The 22,885-nt window shown below is 37.6% G+C and overlaps 1 protein-coding gene across 1 annotated transcript; it reads right to left on the minus strand.

Moving 5' to 3' along the window:
* Positions 1-1,398: 1,398 nt before the first annotated feature.
* Positions 1,399-11,605, minus strand: LOC127755321 (putative squamosa promoter-binding-like protein 19). The gene is made up of 4 exons (XM_052280978.1): positions 11,389-11,605; positions 10,713-11,137; positions 2,829-2,959; positions 1,399-2,296 (listed from the first exon to the last, which is right to left on the minus strand). The coding sequence occupies exons 2-4, from the start codon at positions 11,105-11,107 to the stop codon at positions 1,785-1,787; spliced, it is 1,038 nt and encodes a 345-aa protein (XP_052136938.1). The 5' UTR covers positions 11,108-11,137; positions 11,389-11,605; the 3' UTR covers positions 1,399-1,784.
* Positions 11,606-22,885: the final 11,280 nt, after the last annotated feature.

Below are 22,885 nucleotides of genomic sequence, written 5' to 3' on the forward strand. Positions count from 1 at the left end.
TGAAAACAATATTATTTTTTGAAATAGATTACAACTGCAGAGGCTAATGTGCACAATCACCCATATGAATGCGTGTATGCATCCTATACCCTTATATATGCATGTCTAAGAATTAACTAGACCATTACATCTTAAGATTAACGAAGCTACATAAGCGCGTCTCGTTGTTGACGGGTTAGTTAGATATATAAATCACTCTATTATGAAAATCTTTTTTCAGGGATTTTGAAAGTATTTTGTACAGATATGTCAATACCATTCTGCATGATCTTCGGTATATGTTCCATCCAAGTTTTCCAGCTTAAATTGCCCTCAACAATTTCTAAACTGGGCCAGGCTTTCACTTCTGGGCCCATACTACAATTTGGGCCTTCTAGGCCTTCAATGTCAATACACCTTGCCATATGCAAGGAAGGAAAAAGTCCAATTAGACTCTCTCGGGTCTGATTCGTATCCATCAACCACAAAACCAGGTATTTCGATCCCTCTAGGACAACAGGCGGTTCTGCAACACCATGAGCGGCCGGAGCACCATCATCAACCTTTCATTGACGAACCGTAAGATCGATCTATCCATCATCTCCTGCAAATCTCGCTGCAAGCAAGAACACTAATTAAATCCATTTTGTTGTATCTGATTAATCACCAGGATATATATATATATATATATATATATATATATATATATATATATGGCGAGTGATCAACGCAGTGTAGGGAGATTGTCGTACAAGGGGTCGGGAAGAAGGCTCAACTACAATGGGTGGGTTCTAGGAGGTGGTTCTGGCCCAAATCCACTATATAGACATGACCTATTAGACTATTTATGTTGTACTTTTTAATTCTTAAACTAAAAAGAAAAGATAGTTTTAGTGAATTATTTAAGAAAATTTTGCATATGTATATTGAGTTTTCGGCGTTTTGAAATTTTGAAGTGTGGAGTAGGTTTCTGGAGCCGCCAACTAAGTTGACCCGAGCTTTGCACTGCAACTGCATTAGGTGTTACCGCAAAGATCCATAAGACTAACAAAACCGTCAGCGGCGCTAAATCGAGGGCCCTGTTGGGGTCCTTATTGCTGTAGAGAAGAGGAGCGAGAGGAAAAAGGATAGATAGGAGGAAGAGTGAGGATGACATATAGGCCCCATACGACTGACATGCAGGCTCTGTATAATATCCCCATCTTCCTAGATTTCTAAGCGTTTTTTTATCGTGGTTAACATATTACATATTACATATCACATCAGCCAATACCATCATCAATATTACTCTAGAAATCATTTTTCTACCAGTTTTAACAATTAGGGAAGTTATTATCATACCCGGTTTTGCACTTTAGGGATAAGAATCAGATTCAACCTATATTGAGGGACTCATGTGGACTTTTTCCTGCAAGGAGTTCCTACATGCAATTGCAATGCAAAATAGGCCACCCACAATCCGGCCCATTGATAACAATGTCGCCTGGTGTCCAAGATGAGGGACAGAGGCCTCTTTCTCCGATGACTCGACCAAAACAATCACAGATATGCTAAACAATGCATACATATGTACACCTCAAGAACAATAATCACAGATATCTAGAAGAATACTGACGTGGCACAATTAGTTGATAAATAATCTGCACAACCACCACCACCACCACCACCATCAACCAGAGGACCTGAGCTGTTATTTATCTACAATTTTCACCAGCCTGAATTCTGCAGGCTCACACAATCAAAAAAAAAGCCTCAGTCATTTTCACCAGCAACTCTGCAGGAACAGCAAAATCACAGCCTCTGCTCTACACCTGCCAAGAGAATGGCATTGCTTGGGAAGGATCTTCATATGTGACAGCAGGAACCAAGACATGGTCACCGGCAACTGATCCTCCATCTGATGCGAATGCGGTGGTTACGGCTTGCGACGAGGCGGCGATTCTGCTGAAAGAAGAGGGGGCGAACTGCGGTGGAGCTGTTGCGCTGGAGATGCCGGCAGCGGGGGAGGGATGCAGCGACGATGACAGAAGAGAGAGAGCACACTCCGGGTCCAGCCCGTGGGGGACGCCGTTGCATGCGCTGCGGGTTGTGGTAATGTTGGCTCCATCTTCTGGGGAAGAGAAGGGCCGCAGGAGATCGTGGCGCGCTGCGCCGAGGCCGCTCCCGCCATCTTGCATAAAGGGGAACTGCTTCGGTTCCCGGAAGGTCCCTGAGAATGAGATGGAGAAGGGAGGGTGACGATCAAGCGGACGCATTAAGGCGTCGGCGTTCTGATCAGCTATCGGAAATGTTTGCGGGTAGACTGAAAACTGATTCGCTGCAAAGACAAAATAGTTTTAGTCAAGAGAATATATTGGATACATTTCTTGTGCAAGCAATTCAAGAAAAAGTTGATAGCTCTAGTGAATGAACATGAGAAAAATCTTAGTTTAATAGAGGTCCATCGAAATCTACTCATCTTGACTTAGTATTATTGTGCTATGGTTTACTAGAAATTTTCTAATAAGCTAATGGGGAAAGACTGAGCATGATTGGGTTCCATTTGACATCGATTATTTTCAGCTTCTAACAACCTAACAAGCATATCGAAGCAATGTTCAATTCTTCAAGCACAGTAAGCATGCCTTTTTCTGCCAGACCTAAAAGATACATAATATGTACATTATTTCCTGTGACAATATAAGTAGGTAAAGATGTAGTTTGTTATAACTGCAGACAGAGAATGAACAGCTAACCAATTCTACATACAGTAACGGTAATACAGTATCGAAATGTAATCAAGAAACAGCCAGGAAAAGGATCACTACAATTTTTCAACATATATAACTCAGTAGTTGCAATGTACAAACCTTGATGATACGGAAGGAAACTCCTAGGGTTCAATGCATCATGCTGTGGCTTTCTTCGACGCCTGTTATGACCATCCAGCCGTTTCCGGCAACTTTTTTTCCCATCGTCAAACTCAGCCAGATTGTGAAATCTGCAAATACAGAGTTATGTTGTATTGTTGTTACATGGCCCTCAACATATTCAGAACATGTACACTGAACCTGTACTGCAGATTCAAATTCACACTAACAGTTGTATTTGCATAGTTCTCATACGCCATGTAGGATTCACAGAAGAAAATTTAGCCAAGTAGTAGTCATAACAGAAATGGATTATTTTAACTGACTGTCCCTTAATCACTATGCTTATAGTGCACTGCTGATTAGCAGCATAGACTTCGTGGTCAATTCTAAAGTTAAAAGTAGAAAATATAAAACTGACTACTTATAGTTCTGCAATTCGATTGGGATTGTCCTCTAGTCCATGATGTATAAACCAGTGGTAGGTAATATAAATTCAGTTATACTAGGAGTTAATCTTAGCTTTAGAATGCACACCAGATATCAAGTGTAATTTGTTTCAAAAAGCTACTAAGTGTAATTTCATATATAAAGCCAACATCAGAAAGATGAACAAAATAATACAAAGCCAATATCAGAGAGATGGACAAAATAAAGACACGGACCATGAGATTTTGTGTTCAAGAAAATTATGATAAGCATGGAAGCAAATAGTTTCACTTTCTTCTTTGCTCTGAGCTATGCTTGAAATTCTCAGGCAATTATTGCCAAATTTTGAAATACATGTTCACTCTAGTGTTGATATTACGGCATTTACAATATTTATCTTTGTAAATGTCACATTGTGTGCTCTCATGGAATGTAGTAGAAATTGTACCGGCCCAGATGTCTTTGTGGTTCTATCTGATCGCAATAATTAGTTCCTAATATTGATTGATAACAAAGATTGAATTTGCAAGGTTAATCACCATGTAATGTGAAATTTAAAAATATATCGAACAGATCCATGTAATTTAGCTGGAAACCACTTTATCCTGTGGCTATTCTCGTTTATTGTTCTCCCGTTGATAAATGGAGATTACAATGCCTGGTAGCACCTTCTGTTGGGATGCTCCAACATCAACTTTTTTAATGAGGGGGTTGGAAGATGGAATCTGAATCCAAATAAACCGTTTTCAGTTCATTTTATATATTTGGTTTTTAATAAATTCTGCTGACAACTTTTTCATACAAGATCATTCGAAATGGTGAATTGCCACTGAAAATTAAGAATATTTTATTAGAGGGATCATTCTCACTAAGGACAAGTATGGCTCATGTGTTTGGTACAGGGGCAGCTGCCTCATCCTACACAAGATAATGTTCTATGCGTATAACTGAAAAAACATGTGGTCTGTTTTCCAGAAAAAGAACGAGTGAACTAGTCAAGTAGATATATCAGGGAGGAAAGGATGGAGGGTTGCATCTGAGAGCATGAGGCTAGAGCAATGTAGCAGGAAAGTCTACAAATTGCTAGCTGCTGAAGTCTTTTTTACCAGTTGATATAGTTTATTCTGTTAGGCTGTGGTGATGTCTTTGTCTCTTTGAAACTTGTGTGGTTATAATTAGTATCTCTGGTTATATTTACATGTCAATATGGGAGACAGAAATGTTGCTTTATCTTCACTCTAAGCAATGCATCTGTATTTGATGCCATTTCCTGAACTAACAGAAGAATAAATTATCTATAATTGTTTGCCTGTCATATTGGTAAGAAAAAGGGCATGACTATGCTGCCCAAAAATACAGATGCAAGTACCTTTGAAGACCGTTACAAAAGGTCATGCCAAATAACTACAGCAAGTTAGGAACTCTCAGGGTTTACCTGATTTCAAATTTAGTTTCAGTGAATGGGAAGAGCCTCATATGTTGTTGTGTTGTAGGTTACAAAGTGGTATCAGATTTTTTTTAAAAAAAAAAATGTATTCTTGAAGTGGCATATTCTCAAAGTCAATCTTTAGAGTGGCATTTCTTTAAATGCCACATTAAAATTAGATTGGTGATCTTCTACTTAACTGGGACAACATATATCAAACTATTGGCTCTCATGTGTGCTCTGCACAGCAACCACAGTTTCCTAGCTACTCAAGGTCAAGTTGGGCATTGGGTAGCGTTATTGATGAATGTCATGCTGTCAAGTATATTGTTGTAGCCCAGAAAAACCTTGGCTGATTCGCGTGCACCAGAGGGGCAGAGGGTGCTAATGGCTGCTGCATCTCAGCATGACGCGCTTACACGGGCTGGCTGGATTCACATGCATTAAATTGTATATATGCAGATCTGCTTGGCTACTGCCAATTAGTGTATCAAACTTACATGTTTATGCATGAAATTGGCAATCTAAACGTGTCAATTGTGAATCCATGTATTCATATTAAGCCAAGCATAAACGCACATATGGGATCCAAGAGGAAAGAATAAGAAAAACAATCGTCTAGAAGATAAAAGGAAAGATCATGCAAGCTAAAAAATATGGAGTTCAGAACTGCTTTTCAGGATGCTAATGTCATGCCTAGGACTGGCAGCCCAGGATATCCAAGGAAAATTCTGCCTTAGTTTATGTCTCTCCAAGACATGGTGTGGGCTCAGATCAACAAACAGTCCTAGACTCCTAGTTAGATGGAACACACCTTCAATTATCTACCAAGTCCATTTGCTTACTTGGTTGTTTATCTTTTATATTACTAGCTTAACTATGTCGCTCTGATTAATAGAAGATGAGTATTTGTGTCAAGTCCAAGTCAAGTAGAGCCTTCAGCCAAGTCCTATCAGTGTTAACCCAACATGTGATCTGAGTTTTCAGTATGAATTAAGCCACCATACTGTGTGTTGACCATTGACCATTAGGGACTTAGGGTAGACTCATGTTATCGACTTTGCAAGTTCTTGTTAAAAGCTTTGCATCTGTTCAGCAAAATTCTGTATGTCTGTTCTTGACAGCAAGATCAAGTTTTCTGTGTTCTTGGTTCCAATTCCTTGTTCTATGCTCCCTTCTACTCTGAGATACCATGCCCCCAAACACAGCACGATTTCTTATCGAGGTTTGGTCGTCCTATATGCCCCCCATTCCCAACCCCCCCCCCCCCCCCCCCTCAATAAAAAAAAAAAAACTAAATGAGAGAAAAGACAGGGGTACCATTAGTTGGAGTACAAGGTAATATGAAATTTATCATTGCAATTCTTATGTAAATCTAACCTTTTCATGTCTTCGCACATTATAACAATTGTTGCCTATATAAATGCACGTAAGAGTAAGAGCTCACCAAACCCAAAGAAATAAAGGTACCTTTTTTTGAGTCTGGTCCGTGTGGGAGCTGAATCAAATAACGACAACTAGAAAAAAGAAATTCCTTGGCATCAAACACATTATATTTATTTGTAGAAAGAGTCATAATCATTTATAAAGAGAAAAATTCACAAAACTACAAATACAATGTCAAAATTATCACAACGTTGTATTGCAAAACTGTAGACTTAGAATTGAATTTATAAAAAAAACCTACAGAATTAAACCACAATATTGCTAAAGTATACCCTTTTCAAAAAAAAAAATTGACAAACTACAGATTTAGAACTGATTTCATTACAAAGTTGCAGATTTAAAAGTTCCATCAAAGATAACCATCCTAAGGTGGAACTCTCAAATGTACTTTTTGTGGTAAATTATGTGCTAGATTGGCATATATATTTGACATTAAAATGTATAGTTTTCTGATATTGTGGCTTAAATCTATAGTTTGATGATAGTTTGCAGAAGTATATGTAGTTTTGTGAAACTTACTCTTCTACACATGTGCTACAAAGCTATATTTAGCTGCCTGCCATACAAATACCCTTATATTAAAAGTAGAGTTCCTTTGTTTTTTGGGTAATGCATATCATATGAATATAATGTTATTATCGATATATGCTAGTATTCACCATTTGTTAGGTCCATAAAATAAACATTGTAGACCAATCTCTTTTTCCTATTTACGAGAGGAACTATAGGGTGCCTTTTAGATTATCATGAGGATTCCAGATCAGAAAGCAAAGGCGGATGACGATGGTGTTTTGATTTATTTTATGATCTACTAGTTAAGCACATGTGGATTTGTGAAAAAGAAAAGTATAAATTTGATGGTAGAGAGAGTAGTAGCAGTAAACCAAACTCTTCCCTAACAATGATTAAACACGCTTCATTACCAATATAACTTGAGACGTTGAGTTGTTCATACTTTGGTAGAGATTATACCATACCCTCAAACAGAGGGGACATTTACTTCCATCCTGCTTCTGCAAAATTGCTGCAACATGGTGTGATGAGGAGAGAGTAGTGACAATCAGGAGGTTGGATCTTGAGAAATCTAAAAGGTATTTATAACATTAGCGTGAGCAAATGACACAACCATAAGCTCAAGAGGAAGCTTCAAAGGGTTGTCAAGACACACAACAAGGACCATTGAATGGGCTCTCGATGGAGATGGTAATATATGAGGAGGAACTTCACCTCCTAGTTAGTCTGCTCCTCCATTTCTCTTTTTGTTCTTTGGGCCATCACATTAGTCTACTTACCTGAACTTTTGCCATGTTCTAATCTTCTATATCATAGTACGCAAGTGATAGTAGTCTTTAAGAACAAATTACAGGAGCTTTCATAGTGAACTGTTTGCAAGTTCTCATGTGCACGATCCTTTGTCTCAATATTGGACGCTCCTTTTTTCTAATTCCATATTGACATGCAGGCCAGGAAGGTTAAAATAAAGTGGAAACAAGCACCTTACTCATATGGAAATTGAAGTAAACATTTTTATAGTTGATTTCAAAAGGTAACAAGACTCATTTGCTCATAGTATAGTTGATAACCTTTTTATCCTTGATTTCAAATGGTAAGATTCAAAGTTTGGTTTGAAATCTTGAAAGGAGTTTTCAGCTTTTCACAAGAATTCGAGTTTTTGCAGCTCCAGAAAAACATCCAAAAAAAACGTAGCTTAAGGCAGCAAGTAATCGAAGCAACCGATGAGTGGTCAGTTAGTTGATAATTGTGATTGGCTAGTCAACTAGGAGGTAGCATGGCAACTTGACTAGACTAGTTACCGGCTTAATGCCCTTTTTCTAAATGCCCATGGTGGGGCGATAAATTGGTCATAGTGTCATTAAAATCAAATGATTTGGGTATACCAAGAGGAACAATACAAATGTAGGTGCAATGATTTTTAAAAACAAAATACAGAGGACAGATGTGCTATCTTCTTAAAGCTCTGATGGTCGTGCTAACAGAAACCACAGTAAGCAAAGACAACATGCTGATGGTTTTAACAGAAGGAAATGGACAAGTACAGCATCTTCTTATAGTTGGGAGGATGGAATTGCATATAAGATTAGTTTGATTACATCTCTAGATTGTCTAAGATTAATACTTTATTCTAATGCAAGGTCACCTTCATAGACATGATAAATTTCTGCTAACTCAAATACAGATAAGGTGTGGTTATGCACAAAGGTTGAGCACAACAGATCACTGAGGTAAATAGTTCTTTTTTCTTACTGATGAGGCTGACAATATGCCAGTAAAAAGAGGATGACAACAATTATCAGATTTTCCATTGGGTTACTTTGCCATCCATTGCTCCAATTCGGTGTTATCTTACTAACCAGTGTCATACAGGAATGAATAATTAGGAGATCAAGGTTATGGCATGATTTCTTCCTTCCTAATGTGTCATTGAAGGATGCTTTGATCAATCAGCATGACTTATCTATTCTAGACTACAAGGGATATAACGACACTTCAAATATGACAGGAGAATTTGTAAACAGGATTACTCAACTAGAGTTATCTCCTGGCGTCTTCAGTAACTGTAGACCAACAAGATTGAACCAGAGAAACAAAGACATAAATATTGTAGATGCATGCCAGAAATTTGATTTAACAAACAAGATGTTTCTTAGTTATACCCAGAAAATAAACAAGATGACTCAACTGTGGTGATTCTCTCAGTAACTATACTGTCAAGCACAGATCATAGAACACCCAAAATACAGCCAGCTAGAACAGATATATTCTGGTATCATACATGAGAATGCAATATGTACACAGCCTAATTGGATGAGACATGTAAGAGGTAAAATAAACCCATAAAGTAATGATCATTTGTAGGTTCCAGGAATTGAACAAGATGAGTGGAAAACCAATTTTGCAGTATAAGTAAAAATGATTATAATTGTTGTCCTCAACCAACTATATACACAATGATAAGGTATTTTGCATTCTCTTGAGGTTTGGTAATGATGGAAGAAGGATGAGGGGATCGCAACATGAATGGAAATGACAATCGGATCTTTATTATCTCAAAATTGAGTTTGTTAGCCTGTTTCCCCAAGCTTTGAACCTGATCAAGCTCTTGGAATTAGCACATCCCACCAATTGGAAAATAGAGTTGTTGTGTGGGAGATGAGATGGTAATATCTAGGAAAGTCCGAATAGAATAGAGGACCTATTTGGCTTGAGCAACAATCCTATTCAGCACAATCAAAACCTTACTGCGCTTATTTTTACAATGAGATGAATCTTGAGTTAGAAGAGTATTGTCATATTCTGAATTCTGATATAAAAAATACAAGATCTCTTTTGATACAGAAGTGGAGTTATCATTCTATGTCATTGCTTAATTTAGTAGTTGGAAATTATATGGCCTAAGAAGATAATAATCACTGTTTATTCACACAAGAGTCTAGTTTGAAAAACTGTTAAAGTATTATTATCTGAGAACAAAGCGGAAATCATCAGTGCATATTAAACTGGATGTCTGAACCTCTCCAACTCAGTTATGATGCAGTCAAATGGTTAACAGTTCAGTCAAGATTTCACTAAATGATACTACGTTTTACTTTCTCATACCACTTTCAGTCAGATACACGCCTGTAATAGAACTCCAAATATTTTTAGAAACCATATAATCCACCCAAAAATATGTTCAGCTATTTGTTTTCTCCTACTGTCATGAAACTCCAGAATAGTTTACTACGCTAAACACAGCAAAGAAACTGAGAATCAGGGAGGAGAGAGTATAACACAACCAAAGGTAACAGCTTTCAGTTTTGCATGCCCACGCTCTAGCGAGTAACCCATGAAATAACCCGAACGCTAACGGGAGTACCCACTGAACAACACTACTATACAATACTAGACCTTAACTTGTTTCATCCAGATCTTGTGAACTGAAACTGCTTCCTGTTCAGTCTCACTGAAACACAACCCAGTTTGAAGAACCAAAACTTAATTTGCATGGTCTCTAAGCATGAAGCCAATTTCAACACCCGCTCCGCCCCGTCAATCATAAGAAAGATTCGGCGATGAGATGCGGAATAATACAGGAAGAAAACAAAAAACCCTACACAAGCAAGCAAAGCATGTCATCTGCCCACACCAACAGCCTTCTTAAAATAGTATCCCGGTGAGATTAAATTATCCGCGACATCAGAGCCCTAAAGGCCACCAAATTACCAACCCAATTGTTTAATCCTCGACAAATAGCATAGGTGAGATTAAATAATCCCGGGAGCCATCAGATCCTAACTGGTAACAAATTACCAACTCAATTGTTTAGACAGCTAGGCCTTGGGGACCCAAGCAGACCACCTAAATTTCTTTTTTCCCTTTCTCCCCCCCCCCAAAATCGTCAGAGAATGCACCACCAAAGTAAGCACCAAATCCCCATAGCTACAGTTCCCCGATGAGGAACCAAATTGGGGGCAGCAAATAAAGCAGGTGAAAAACTATTAACAAATGACCCTCATCGATCGTTTCTTGATTAATGGATCACATAAACTGGATGGATTTAGAGGATTTGGGGGTGTGATTACCGGCTGCATTGCTGGCAGAAGCGCTGCTCCTGGCCGGCGACGACGACCACCGGCGTCTTGGCGTGGGCCTCGCAGACCTTGTGGCGGCGGTGGTAGTCGCGGCACCGGCTGAGGTCCGACCGGCACCCGTCGACCGAGCACGCCTCCGCGCCGCCGCCGCCGCCGCCGCCGCCCGACCCTCCGCGCGCCCTCCTCGTCGCCGGCGCCGCCGCCGCCGGCCTGGCGCGGACGGAGAAGTCGTGCAGCGCCGCCGCCGCCGCCGCCGCGGCGGCGTCGGGGGAAGACGACGACGACGACGGCCCGGCGAAGGACAGCATGGTCGGGCCGGCGTCGTCCGCCGCCGCCACCGCCATGCCCCACGAAGCCGCCTTCGTCGCCGCCGCCGCCCACTCCATCCCTACCGCGCCGCGAGCTCCTCCTCCGCGCTGCTCGCCACCAAGCCAAGAAACCCATCAGCGAGAAATCCCTCCACGAAATTCCGCAAGAAATCAAAGTAAAAGAAAACAAAGAAATCAAGAAAATCGAAGCCACGAAGCTAACTGAAATCCATCAACAACAACAGCAGCAAACACTCTCATCCTCCTCCAACGCAAGCTAGCACTAGCAAGCAAAGCCAGCTCCAACCAAGCAACCAAAGTAACCAAAAGAAGCTCAAAGAGGAGGCAATAGCACATACGATTGGAGGAGAAGAAGAAGAAGGAGACGAGGAACAGCGGCAGCACACAGTGGCGAGCAGGGTCGTGCAACAGTGGATGCAGCTGCGTGCGCGCGCGCGTGTGGCAATCGATCGGGCTCTGCGTGTCCGAGCTCGGGAGAGGTGGTGGGGGAGTATATATGGGCGAAAAGGATGGATTTCGATCGAGGAGAGTGAGTTGGAGTTGGAGGAGGAAGAAGAAGGGATTAATGAGTGTGAGGGAGTGATTTGGAGGGCTAATCTCTGATTTGACCTATCACTGTTCGTTTCTTAATTAACCCTCCCTTACCTTTGAAGGGGAAACATTTGTTAATCTGGTCGGCTTTGGGGTTTTGCAGACTAGTCCTCCAGTAATTTTGGATTTTGATAGCGGTGGATGTAGTATCTTTTCTTTTTGGGAGGTAAAAGTGCAAGCCGAAAGTGAGATAAAGGGCATTTTTTTTTTTAGCTTCTAAACCAGAAGCTCCCTAAACAATCCGATTTTTTATCTATTCTGAGAAGCTATATTTTTATATTTCATAAAATAAATTAGAAGCCAGAAGTTGTGCTTATCAGAATCTTAATGAGTTCGGGAGGAGTTGGGTCCGTGCATGTAAAATGATGTAGCTCATTAATGCACAATTAATAATTAAATTAGTTACAACTTTAAATGGATTGATTTTTTTTGAAATATCTTGACTATAGAAACTTTTTTGAAAAAACCAAACGTTTAATAGTTCGGAAAACATACACATGATGTTAAACATACACGTGGAAAAAGAGAGAGTAGAAGTTATAAAAAGGGAGAAAATAATACACCCTTTAGCATGGCTCCAGACTAGATACACACTAGATTTGTACTGTGTAATTTGAATCAAAATGATTTAATATTCTATTATTCATCTTAAATAAGAAATAAAATGATTATATAAATGTTATCAATGTTATTACGTGTCAGACCGTGGATTTCTAGAGCTAGAAATACTCAGCTAACAAAAATAGATCTAAAGTTCTACCAAACAAGACCAAAGTTTGATAATGTTATGAATTTTGTTTGAAAATCAACATTAACCGTGCGGTTTGGAAGAGCTTCGAATTTTTTGTGACGAAGTCCACGAAATTGTTAACCATTATGTCCACAACATGAAAACAAATTAAATTGGAACGAAGAGGAAATCTGTTTAACCCTCATAAAAAAATTGTATGGATTGATTCCACATCACAATAGATATAGAATTAATCTCATCTAAATCCCAATTAATGCCCTGAAGGATTAAAGGAACAATGCCTGAAGGCTGAAGGTACTGGTTTAATCTTGGTAGGCGTGGGAAAATAATTTAATTGGTAGCATAAAAATAAATTTAATAGGTTCCACACTACAAAGTTTTCTTTTCTTCATGTGCATTCATGATTGTTGGATCCAGATATCAAATTATGATGTTAGGGAGAAAGTGTGATAATGTGGTCCTCTCTAGTGTACTGCACCAGACTTTTACTGGAGTGAAGATTTGAAAAGGCAACAAAATGTTATTTAAGATTTTTTTTTTGTTTCATTGGATAGATTAGGCATTGTCGTCCTTTCAGACGGACATACGGTTAATTAAATTAAATTATCCTCCCATCTATTTGGATCAGTTCCCGTACATATATCCATAAAAATAAGCTCAGGACCACTATTTTTGAAATACTTGTGGACGATGATGCATGATTGCAATTTGCAAACAAGGTTAAAAAAAACGTACATTTCTTTTCTTGACAGGAATATGCAAGACAGAGGATACAACTTAAAAATGAGGCACAAGGGTTCTTACACCAATTTTTTACTTCCTCCTATTCCAATTTCCAAATACAAGGTCTAGTTTTTCATAGGAATCAAGGAACTGGTTGAAATTTGACATAGGAATAGATACTCTGTTATTTTACACGAGGATGTTAAAATTTCCTAATCAACGAGGTCATATGTAAAAGCAAACATTAAGTCAGACAAGTGATCCCCGCAACAAAAAAAAAGTCAGACAAGTGCATCAAAATTATATATTGACCTGTATTTCCGAAGACTCGTATTTAAAATATTGACCTACTTGTGAATTACGCATTTCAGAAATGAGATAATACAAGCCATGCCATTGACAAGAGCCCAAATCTAAGAAACATCATCGACAAGTGTGAGTTCTAAGAAGTGTCATAGTTCAAATGACTTTGTCCAAAAATGACATCTTCGTTAGGGTTCCGTCCATCCCGCGCCATTAAAGTGCTATAGGATGAACAGTGTATTTAATGGCGCGGAATGGACGGAACCCTGACGGTGATGGCATTTTTGGGACAAAATCGTTTGTATGATGGTATTTTTTTAGAACTCACACTTATCAATAGCATTTCTTGAATATTTGGACGCTTATTAATGACATTTCTTCTATTATCTCTTCAGAAATATAAGGCACATGTTAACTATCCAATTTTGAGGTTTGACTTAACTGCTCATCCAATAATATTTAGGTTTTGTCTAAAAATGATATGGTTAGAATAAAGTTCGAAAATATTTTCTTATTACTACGAATCTTTTACTATAAGCGAAATATTGTTAGAAAATTTTACAGTCAAAGTTTGTTTTAACAAACAAAATACGCCATATACTATTTTAATAAAGGGTAATTAATCTAAAACTCTAGTATGGCTAGTACTTTTGAATTGATCATCGACTGAAGTATTTAGACCACAATGTCCAAATCATCGTAAACGCCATTTACCTTGGGAAGCTACTAGACATGGTACCCAATTGGGGAAAATTTAACACTCTTGGCCAATTAAGCTTGAGGTGTCATATATAATATCATGTACGGCGGAATCTACCATTAATCTCGAACAAAATTAAAACCACCACAGGTTACCATGTCACGTTGTCAGTACTGCGATAGAAATTTTGGCAAAGACGATGTTTTATTCCACTAGCAATATTCCCTCTGTTTCATAGTTTTAACTACTTTTGTAGTTGCACATAAAGTACAGTACTTTTTATCGATTGAAAAAAGAAACCAATGCAATTTTTCAGTCACAACTCCCAAGTGGCCAACCCTGGCTTAAAGAGCTCTTGAATGAAGTGAAATCAGTAAATCCTCCTGTACAAATTCTACTACACCATCCATCCTAAAATATAGTAAAAAATTTTAATTGGATGGGGCACATCCTAATACTGCATAGATTCGTAGTATTAGGATGTGTCCCATCCAACTAAAATCTCTTATATTTTGAGATGGAGGGAGTAGATACTTGTATGTGAGGAGTAATTAAATAAAACAACAAATTTATCTTCCTTGTCATTCATTTATACTCAGATCAGATAAGATGAGTAATTAATTTATTTATGATAGTAGTAGAATTATATAGCAATGTAAAATGTCCAGAAAAAGGTCTTGGATTAAGTTGTATTAAAATGAGAAGTGTCGATAAAGTTACAATAATAGACTTATATTTTATACCAGAGGGGATATTGCTATGGCACCATCAAAAATCCACATAGGTTGGTTTTCATAAAATGGATTAGTCTGATGCATAAGAAAAAAAATTATAAGTAGGAGGGAAAATTTAGAGAAATCAGACACGCATAGACAAAGATATTATGCATGCCACTGGTTTTTTCCATCATGCACTCTATGTCACTATTTATTGTACCCCTCCCTCTATATCGATGGGACTTCTAATTGGTATCATCAAATGAATGCAACTCATCTCAAATGTGACCCTCAATGGTATGGTGGGGTAATTCTTTAAATTTTCACATTTGTTTTTTTAAAAAAATATTCATATGAATGAATGGTTAAATTTCATCTATATATACTAGCACCCCTATCACTAGTATGATGCACCCTGGAGGAACTCCTACAGAAACCACACCTACAAAAATTATACATTAATTGCAGGTGTTAGATTAAATCTGAACAATCGTTTCACGCATACTCTCTCTTCCCTATACTAGCTAGTTATATGTCAGGGGCGTTGCAACGGATCCGGAGAGAAATATGATTTGGTTTTTTATATATCGGTTTTCAATATGGGTTGATTTTTTGGAGCGTTTTTTTAAAAAAAGATGGGGGAGGGGGGTTGGTTCGAGCTGTGTTCGTTGTGGGAGGTTTGGAGCAAATATCCTAAGCACGGAAAACGGAGTGGTCCATTAGCACGTGATTAATTAAATATTTGCTATTTTATTCAAAAATAGATCAATATGATTTTTTTAAGCAACTTTCGTATATAAACTTTTTGAAAAAAAAAGCACTGTTTAGCAGTTTGAAAACGTGCGCGGAAAACGAGGGAGAGGGTTGGGAGCTGGGTGGAACGAACGGCAGCCTTAGAGCAAGTTTAATAGTATAGCCCACTGCAACTCCAAACCATCTATAGCCAATGTAATAGCTAATTCATACAATAGTTGCTTACTATACTATTAATATCTGGTCCCACCTGTCATACACACATTACGTTTTGGAGTCCGTGCTGCTGCTCTTCTCTCTCTTTCTTTTATCTCTTTAAAATATGCTTATAGCTGGTTTATAGCCTGCTATTGTACCTGCTCTCAGAGGAGAACGGAACGGATGTACTTTTGAAGTAGTTAATATACCAGTACGCCATGTTTCACACTACCTATTGGGATTGCTCTTATTTGATCACGGACTATATATCAGCATGTTATCTACCAGAGACTTGCATGCAACTTGTATGGCCATTTTCTTTTTTATTTGTTTTGGTGGGGAACATGCTTAGCAATTTGATGTTAAGTTTTTTCTTAAATCTGGTGTCTTTTTGTTCCTGGACAAGTATCGTGGAACCGATGGGATGGAGGGCACTTGCTGGGTCCAACCACTTGTGTGTTAACTTTTCTGAAACAATTGCACCTCTGAATTGTCCACCTAAGATTGAGTTTGAGCTAATCTCTACTGCACCACTATTTTAGAACAGGAAGTACATTTGCCACCTGTAAAATTTTTCAGGCTTTAAACAAACAATTGGTGATAAAATCATAAAACTATAAGCACTGATGAGTGATGAATGACTGGCCTTGTTTAGTCGGTGAAATAAAAATTTTTGGATGTCACATCGGACGTTTGATCGGATGTCTGAAGGGATTTTTGGACACGAATGTAAAAACTAATTTCATAACTCGCCTGAAAACCGTGAGACGAATCTTTTGAGCCTAATTAATCCGTCATTAGTACATGTGGGTTACTGTAGCACTTATCATGGACTAATTAGACTCAAAAGATTCGTCTCGCGATTTACATGCAAACTCTGCAATTAGTTTTTCTTTTTATCTATATTTAATGCTTCATGTATATATCAAAGATTTAATATGATGTTTTTTTAGAAAAGTTTTTGGACTAAACGAGTCCGGAGTCTTTTTTTTTCTTTCTCTCTCCAGCTCTCCTCTCTCTCCATCTGGCCTCTTCCCAGTGGAGCCTTTTATTTTGGGTGAATTTTCTCATGGACCTATCTAAGGGCACAAATTTCTTAGACCAATTGACTAATCAACACCAGTACAGTACTCTTCCAACCAACTAACAGCAGAGTGGAAGGAAAAAGGGATTATTTAAGTCAAATCAATGACACCACGCAGCAATTAGCTGATCCAATTCGTGTCCAATTATACATAGATCTGTCTGTAAAGCTCTAGTTGGCAGTATTAAACTCTAGTGAACTACAGTGATCTCCCTAAACCTTTTTTTCCTCATTAGGTACAATAGCAAACTACAAACTAACTATAAACATATTTTAAGAAGATAAAAAAGAAGAGATAAGAGCAGCAGGCTGTAGATTTATAGCCAACTACAGCACGGACTTCAAAGCGCATGTGTGTATGACAGATGGGACCGGATATTGATTGTGTAGTATATGTTTATAGGTAACTATTATATGAATTGGCCATTAAGTTGACTATAGATGATTTGGAGCTAGTAATTAGCTGTATTATTAAACTTGCTCTTATCCCTGCTTTGCATTTTCAAACAAGGTGAAGGCCCATTTCGCATAATTTAGCAAGTGGCCGGGCGCGCCTACCAACCGGAGGGGAGTGACACCAAGTACCAATGCTGCGTCGTCCTCGTCGTCGTCGCTTTATTTGCGAGTTTTCTTGCTGCACTCTGTGTATGGAGTACAATCTTGCAACTTTTGGCCTAAAATTCCACCAATGGAAGGAGCAAATCTTTGCAGAGGAGCCGGCAGTGCCTCTGCTTTTCCCCATGCAGGAAGGCAAGGCTACAAAAGGATGGTGATGAAAAGAAGCAGATACATATACTCCACATATGGCCTTGTGTTGTGTGTGCTTCCTATTGGAAGACAGCCCTCTCACTCTCTCTCCACTCAGCTACCATTGCTAGCTGCAGATTCCAAAAGCAATTAGGGTGTTGTTTGGAAAAGCTTCATAGTGGTCGCAGCTTTTCTTAGAATTTTAGTCAACAGTCTAAATTCTTATCTAAATTTTAAAAATATATAGCTATAGAATTTTAGGAAATAAAATAAGAGCAAGAAGTCAGAGAAACCGGCTATTAATCAACTATTCCTTTAAATCTTAAACTCTCCAAACATGACTTAGATCTGTTCGGAGTATCTTAAAATTTTGAGAGACGACTTGTTGGTAGTTAGTTTATGAGAACTTGTAAAGCTGAGATTTTTAGTTTCTAGTTTATTTTCTGAATTCTACAATTACCACTAGTGGGGAAAGGCCCTTCACTTCTGGTTTATAACTTTTTACTCCCGGGTTGCAAACCGGGATACCCAATCCGGGACTAAAGATGCCCGGTTAAAACAACCAGGAGTAAAAATGGATCTTTAATCCTGGTTGGTGTTAGGTTGGACTAAAGATGGAGCCAGCGTTAGGTTGCTTTTATATTTTTTTTAACATTGAATAATGATTTCACTCCATCCATAAATCATCCCTAAATCAATCATCACAGAACAAAAGGATATCTCCAAATACTCAAATCAATCATTTCCAAATACATCACAAATTCTAAAAAAGTTACATCACAAGTTCTAAAATAATCATCACAAATACATCACATATTCACATCACACACAAATCAAAGACATCTCATATCCAATAAAAAATTCTCAAAAAAAAAAATCAAATACATCCTCCGCGTCGGCCGCCTCCCCACCGGCAGAGGCGCATGGCGCCGCCTGCCGCACCGGTCACCGCCACGCATGCCGCCATCGCATGCCGCCTCCGCGCGGCCGGCCGCGGCCAGCCGCCAGCCGCCGCCCCTACCTGGCCGCCCACAGGCCCTACGCACAGCCGCTCCTCGATCTGCTCTAGGGATGAGGAGAAGGAGAGGATAAGAATAAGAGAGAGGAGGAATAGGAATATGAGGAGGATAAGGGAGAATAGGAAGATGTGTAGTTTGGGAGGATAAGTCTTAAGGATTATATACTGTATAAAAGATCTAAATAATCTTTACTCACTAAGCCCCGTGACAGGCCACTGACAAGGGATGAACCGGAACTAAAGATAACACCAATCGGGACTAAAGATCACATAGCTTTTAACAGGGACTTAAAATGCTTTTTTTTTTTGTCCTGGTTTTTATTGGAACCGGGACTATTATAGTTTTTGGCTGACCCAATAAAGATCAATTTTATAGTAGTGTACAACTTCTTAGAATGTAAAAGAAAAGCTAAACTGTTAGTTTAAGTAAACTTCTCATTCTACGAGGGGTCGCGATTCTAAAACAGTTTATACGCTATAGCGCTTAGTGGAGTGTTTTTTTAAATGATTATGCGCCGGCCATAGCCGCATGGGTGACTACCGGACGGTAAAAAAAAAAAAATCGTAGATCTAGCTCTTTTTGGATAATGGAAACCGATCCAGCTCTACATATAATCCAAAGTAAGAAGCTCTTCTAAGCATGCTTAGCGTCTAACCTAATCAGCTAATTGTTGGGCTCCCTGAGAATATCAGCCGGTGATCGATAAGGCTATCTAATTAATGATCTCTTTGGATGTTGTTTAGTACTGTAGATAACTAATTGAACCTACGGAACCACTCTGAGCCATACACACGAGCCTAGATGGTGCCTAAAATTTCACAGGAATTTTGCACAAAAGTTTCTTTTATGGACAAGATTCTCTTTTAAAATATTTTCCTTCTCTCTGTCTCACCTTACTAGGGCAGAAAAACAATTGGGTAAACAGAATCTAGCCTCATGGCTTCTGCACAAGAGGATCTTTGCTGGCTGACTATACCGGTCTACATCCATCTGTACTGCTTTTGGGAGATAAAAATTATTGATGCTCTTGGTGGATATGGATGATGAGCTCATGGAGATTTGCACAGCTCACACTATATATATATATATATATATATATATATATATATATATATATATATATATATATATATATATATATATATATATATATATATATATATATATTCTCTCTGTTGTGCTGTGATCGTGATCGATGTAGGTACCTAACCGTCTACACTGCTACCAAAATGTTAAAATTGCATAGGGCACATTTTTACTCGCCAGCCTAAGTGGCTCTAAGGACCTATTTAAAACATATGAGGAATTGAAGTAGCATGTATCTTCAATCCTACAGGATTTTAGAACATTTAAAACATAGAAAACAGGAATAGATATGATGTTCTTAAATAATTATAGTAATGGGAAAACGAAGGAATAGGAAAACCCATAAGATTCTGACAAAAATGCAAATGTTTAGATTATTGCAGATCACAGGTAAAACATGAAATTTGAGAAGAGGTAAAGACTTAGATTTTTTCCATTAGTTTTTACCTCATGTTAAATTTCCTCCAAAAAATTACATGGGAAGAGACATTCCATAAGAATTTCATAGGATTCCTTATTCCTTTGATTCAAAGGGTTATATAGGAAAAATTTCTATAGAAATAAAATCCTCTAAAATTTATATGAATTTCTTTGAATCAAAAGGGCCTAAAGGAAGGTTTTCAAGAGATCTAACATCTTACTTATTTTTTTATGGAATTAATCGTAGGAATACAATTGTATGTCAAAATTCATATCCTCATCAAAGAGTCTATAGGAAACAAAATTATAAAGGAATTGAATTATCCAAAAATCCAAGGGACCCTTAAAGATCGAACTGAGATCCGATAGATAGATCTAGAAATTTAATTTTATCCAACGGTCTAAATAATTATACAGATTCATCGTCACTATTTCGTATTGTAGCTACCTAGATTATTATTGTTTTTTTATTTTTATAAAACTTTCATTTATATAGATGTTTCTTGAAAAATTTCGAATAAATTATTTTCCAGTGTGTAAGTAGACACTATTTAATTAATTATGTGCTAATTGATTATCTTCCCTGGTTCGTCCAAACTTCACATCCGAACGGAGCCTCAACGCTATCAGATTTCTTCTACAGTGTTTGCTATATATAGTATTTTTGGTACAATTAACAATATATTAGCGAATCTTGAACCTTCCGCCCTATTCTTTCCGTGCTGCTAATTCTGCATATGCATGTCAAGAAATCAGTAGCAGCTAGCTGCATGGGATCCGGATTGCTAACTACAGTGTTCCAAAGTTCAAAACATATCCAACAAGTCATTGATTAATTATTGTAGTTTTGCCATGTCATAACATACTAGCTACTATAGTTACTTTGGGTGAAGATTTACAACCAGAGTTGAATAAATAATATGTCTCCTTTAGTCTTTAATTACATCCTGAGTTCCTGGATTGTATGTGCTCTGTTTTGAGTGAATTGTGTAATAAGTGGCTAATTTCATCGAAGCAAAGGCTAGGATTTATTCCATTATCTAAAACAAATAGCATTTCTTTTGCTATAGTGGTGATACTTGTAGGGCCTTGTATTACTTATTTAGTTATTTCCCATAATTAACTTCCTAAAAAGTGCTTCTAGAGAGGTGAAAAGGCCTAAAAAAATATCCGATCTCTGCAAGATGATTTTGTTTATATATCTCTAGAAGGCGTCAAAACCATCTCTTAAACATCTATACATAAAGTAAAAGCATTTATGGTGATATTTATAGTGCTTGTAAAAAAGTGCATCTAGACTATACGAAATTCCTATTATTTTAGATGTTATTTGAAAATTGCCGTCTTTGGAATTTTTTTATACCAAGTCTTTTGTTGCAAACTTGGAGTGACTATAGGAAAATATGTTGATGTTATTTCCTAAAACAAAACAAAAATATATTTATGTTGAGGAGATCCATTTTTCAAGGCTTGATTTTTTTTTCAAAGGGCCATTGAAATGCTAATGGAGGGCCATCTTTGATCACTAAAGCTAGACAGAATCACTACAACACAATATGAGACATCTGTAATGATTCATAGTTGTTTTCTCTAACAGTTCGGGGAATCATCTAAATAAAGTTAGTGATAAAATAGGTTAGAGAAGAAGGGAGTCCTTTCAGACATTTCAAAAACTATATAGTAAAACATTTTCTAACATATCTATATTAGGTACTCCATCTGTGTTTTAATGTATGATGTTATTGACTTTTGACTAACATTTGATTATTCGTCTTATTTAAATTTTTTGTGCAAATATAAAAATATTTATGTCATGCTTAAAGAACTTTTGACGATAAATCAAAGTCACAGTAAAATAAATGATAATTATATAATTTTTTTAATAAGATAAATGGCTAATATTAGTTAAAAAGTCAACGGCGTCATATATTGAAATACGGTGGGAGTAAGAACCATGAGAGATATGGTATACCGAGACGAAAAGCCTTCACAGCCTAGTAGGTGCCCTGCACTGTCAAACTATTTTTTCACACGAGGTAAGTGGGAATCAAACTCTTGTAACATGAAAGTATGAAGATTTGTGTGAGCCCACATATTTTTTTTTTTACTGAATGTGAGCCCACATATTATCTGGGCAATATGCATGATTGTTGACTAATTATAACGTTCTTAATTAAAAGCAATTAACTTGTCCTTCCCTATCTTTGACTATATATAGTTTTTAATTTGGAGTCATTTCTTCTCTACTGGTTCTTATCAAATCTTGTGGGTAACTCAGAAAAATGAGCCAAATTACAACAAATGGTTATCATACAAATCATATAACATTGGGGATCGGGGATGGCCTAGTTTATAACCGTGAACAATTAATCTAGCACTGCAATAAAATGACTATGCAGTAATAAATATCAGTAATTTAGGTAATTTTCAGCTAATAAGGCAATATTAATTAGGATAAACTCTTAATTAATTATTGTTGATATGAGAATGATGGTACTATAGAAGTGGACTTGAACTAACTGTGCAGTTGCTCACAAAACGGTTAGTACCTTAACTAACAATTGAGCTGTAACACACAAGTTTTAGCCTTTGGTGCACGATGATAACCTGAGCATATTGATCATTAGTCCTCTTTGTATCTAATCTTGTAATTTTTAAGCCAAGTTGCTTTCAACGATTAATAATTAGTACAAGTTGGTATATACTTAATGTGGCCTGTCAAGTCACAATAATTTTTCAGTCTA

Source organism: Oryza glaberrima, chromosome 11 (genome assembly GCF_000147395.1).
Source record: "Oryza glaberrima chromosome 11, OglaRS2, whole genome shotgun sequence".
Classification (NCBI taxonomy): Eukaryota; Viridiplantae; Streptophyta; class Magnoliopsida; order Poales; family Poaceae; genus Oryza; species Oryza glaberrima.

Coding starts and splice junctions, on each gene's coding strand:
- LOC127755321 (XM_052280978.1), bottom strand. CDS start 11,107: ATGGAGTGGGCGGCGGCGGCGACGAAGGCGGCTTCGTGGGGCATGGCG. Junction 2,960..10,712: donor TTCTGCCAGCAATGCAGCCG/GTAATCACACCC, acceptor CTGTATTTGCAG/ATTTCACAATCTGGCTGAGT. Junction 2,297..2,828: donor TTTCCTTCCGTATCATCAAG/GTTTGTACATTG, acceptor TTGTCTTTGCAG/CGAATCAGTTTTCAGTCTAC.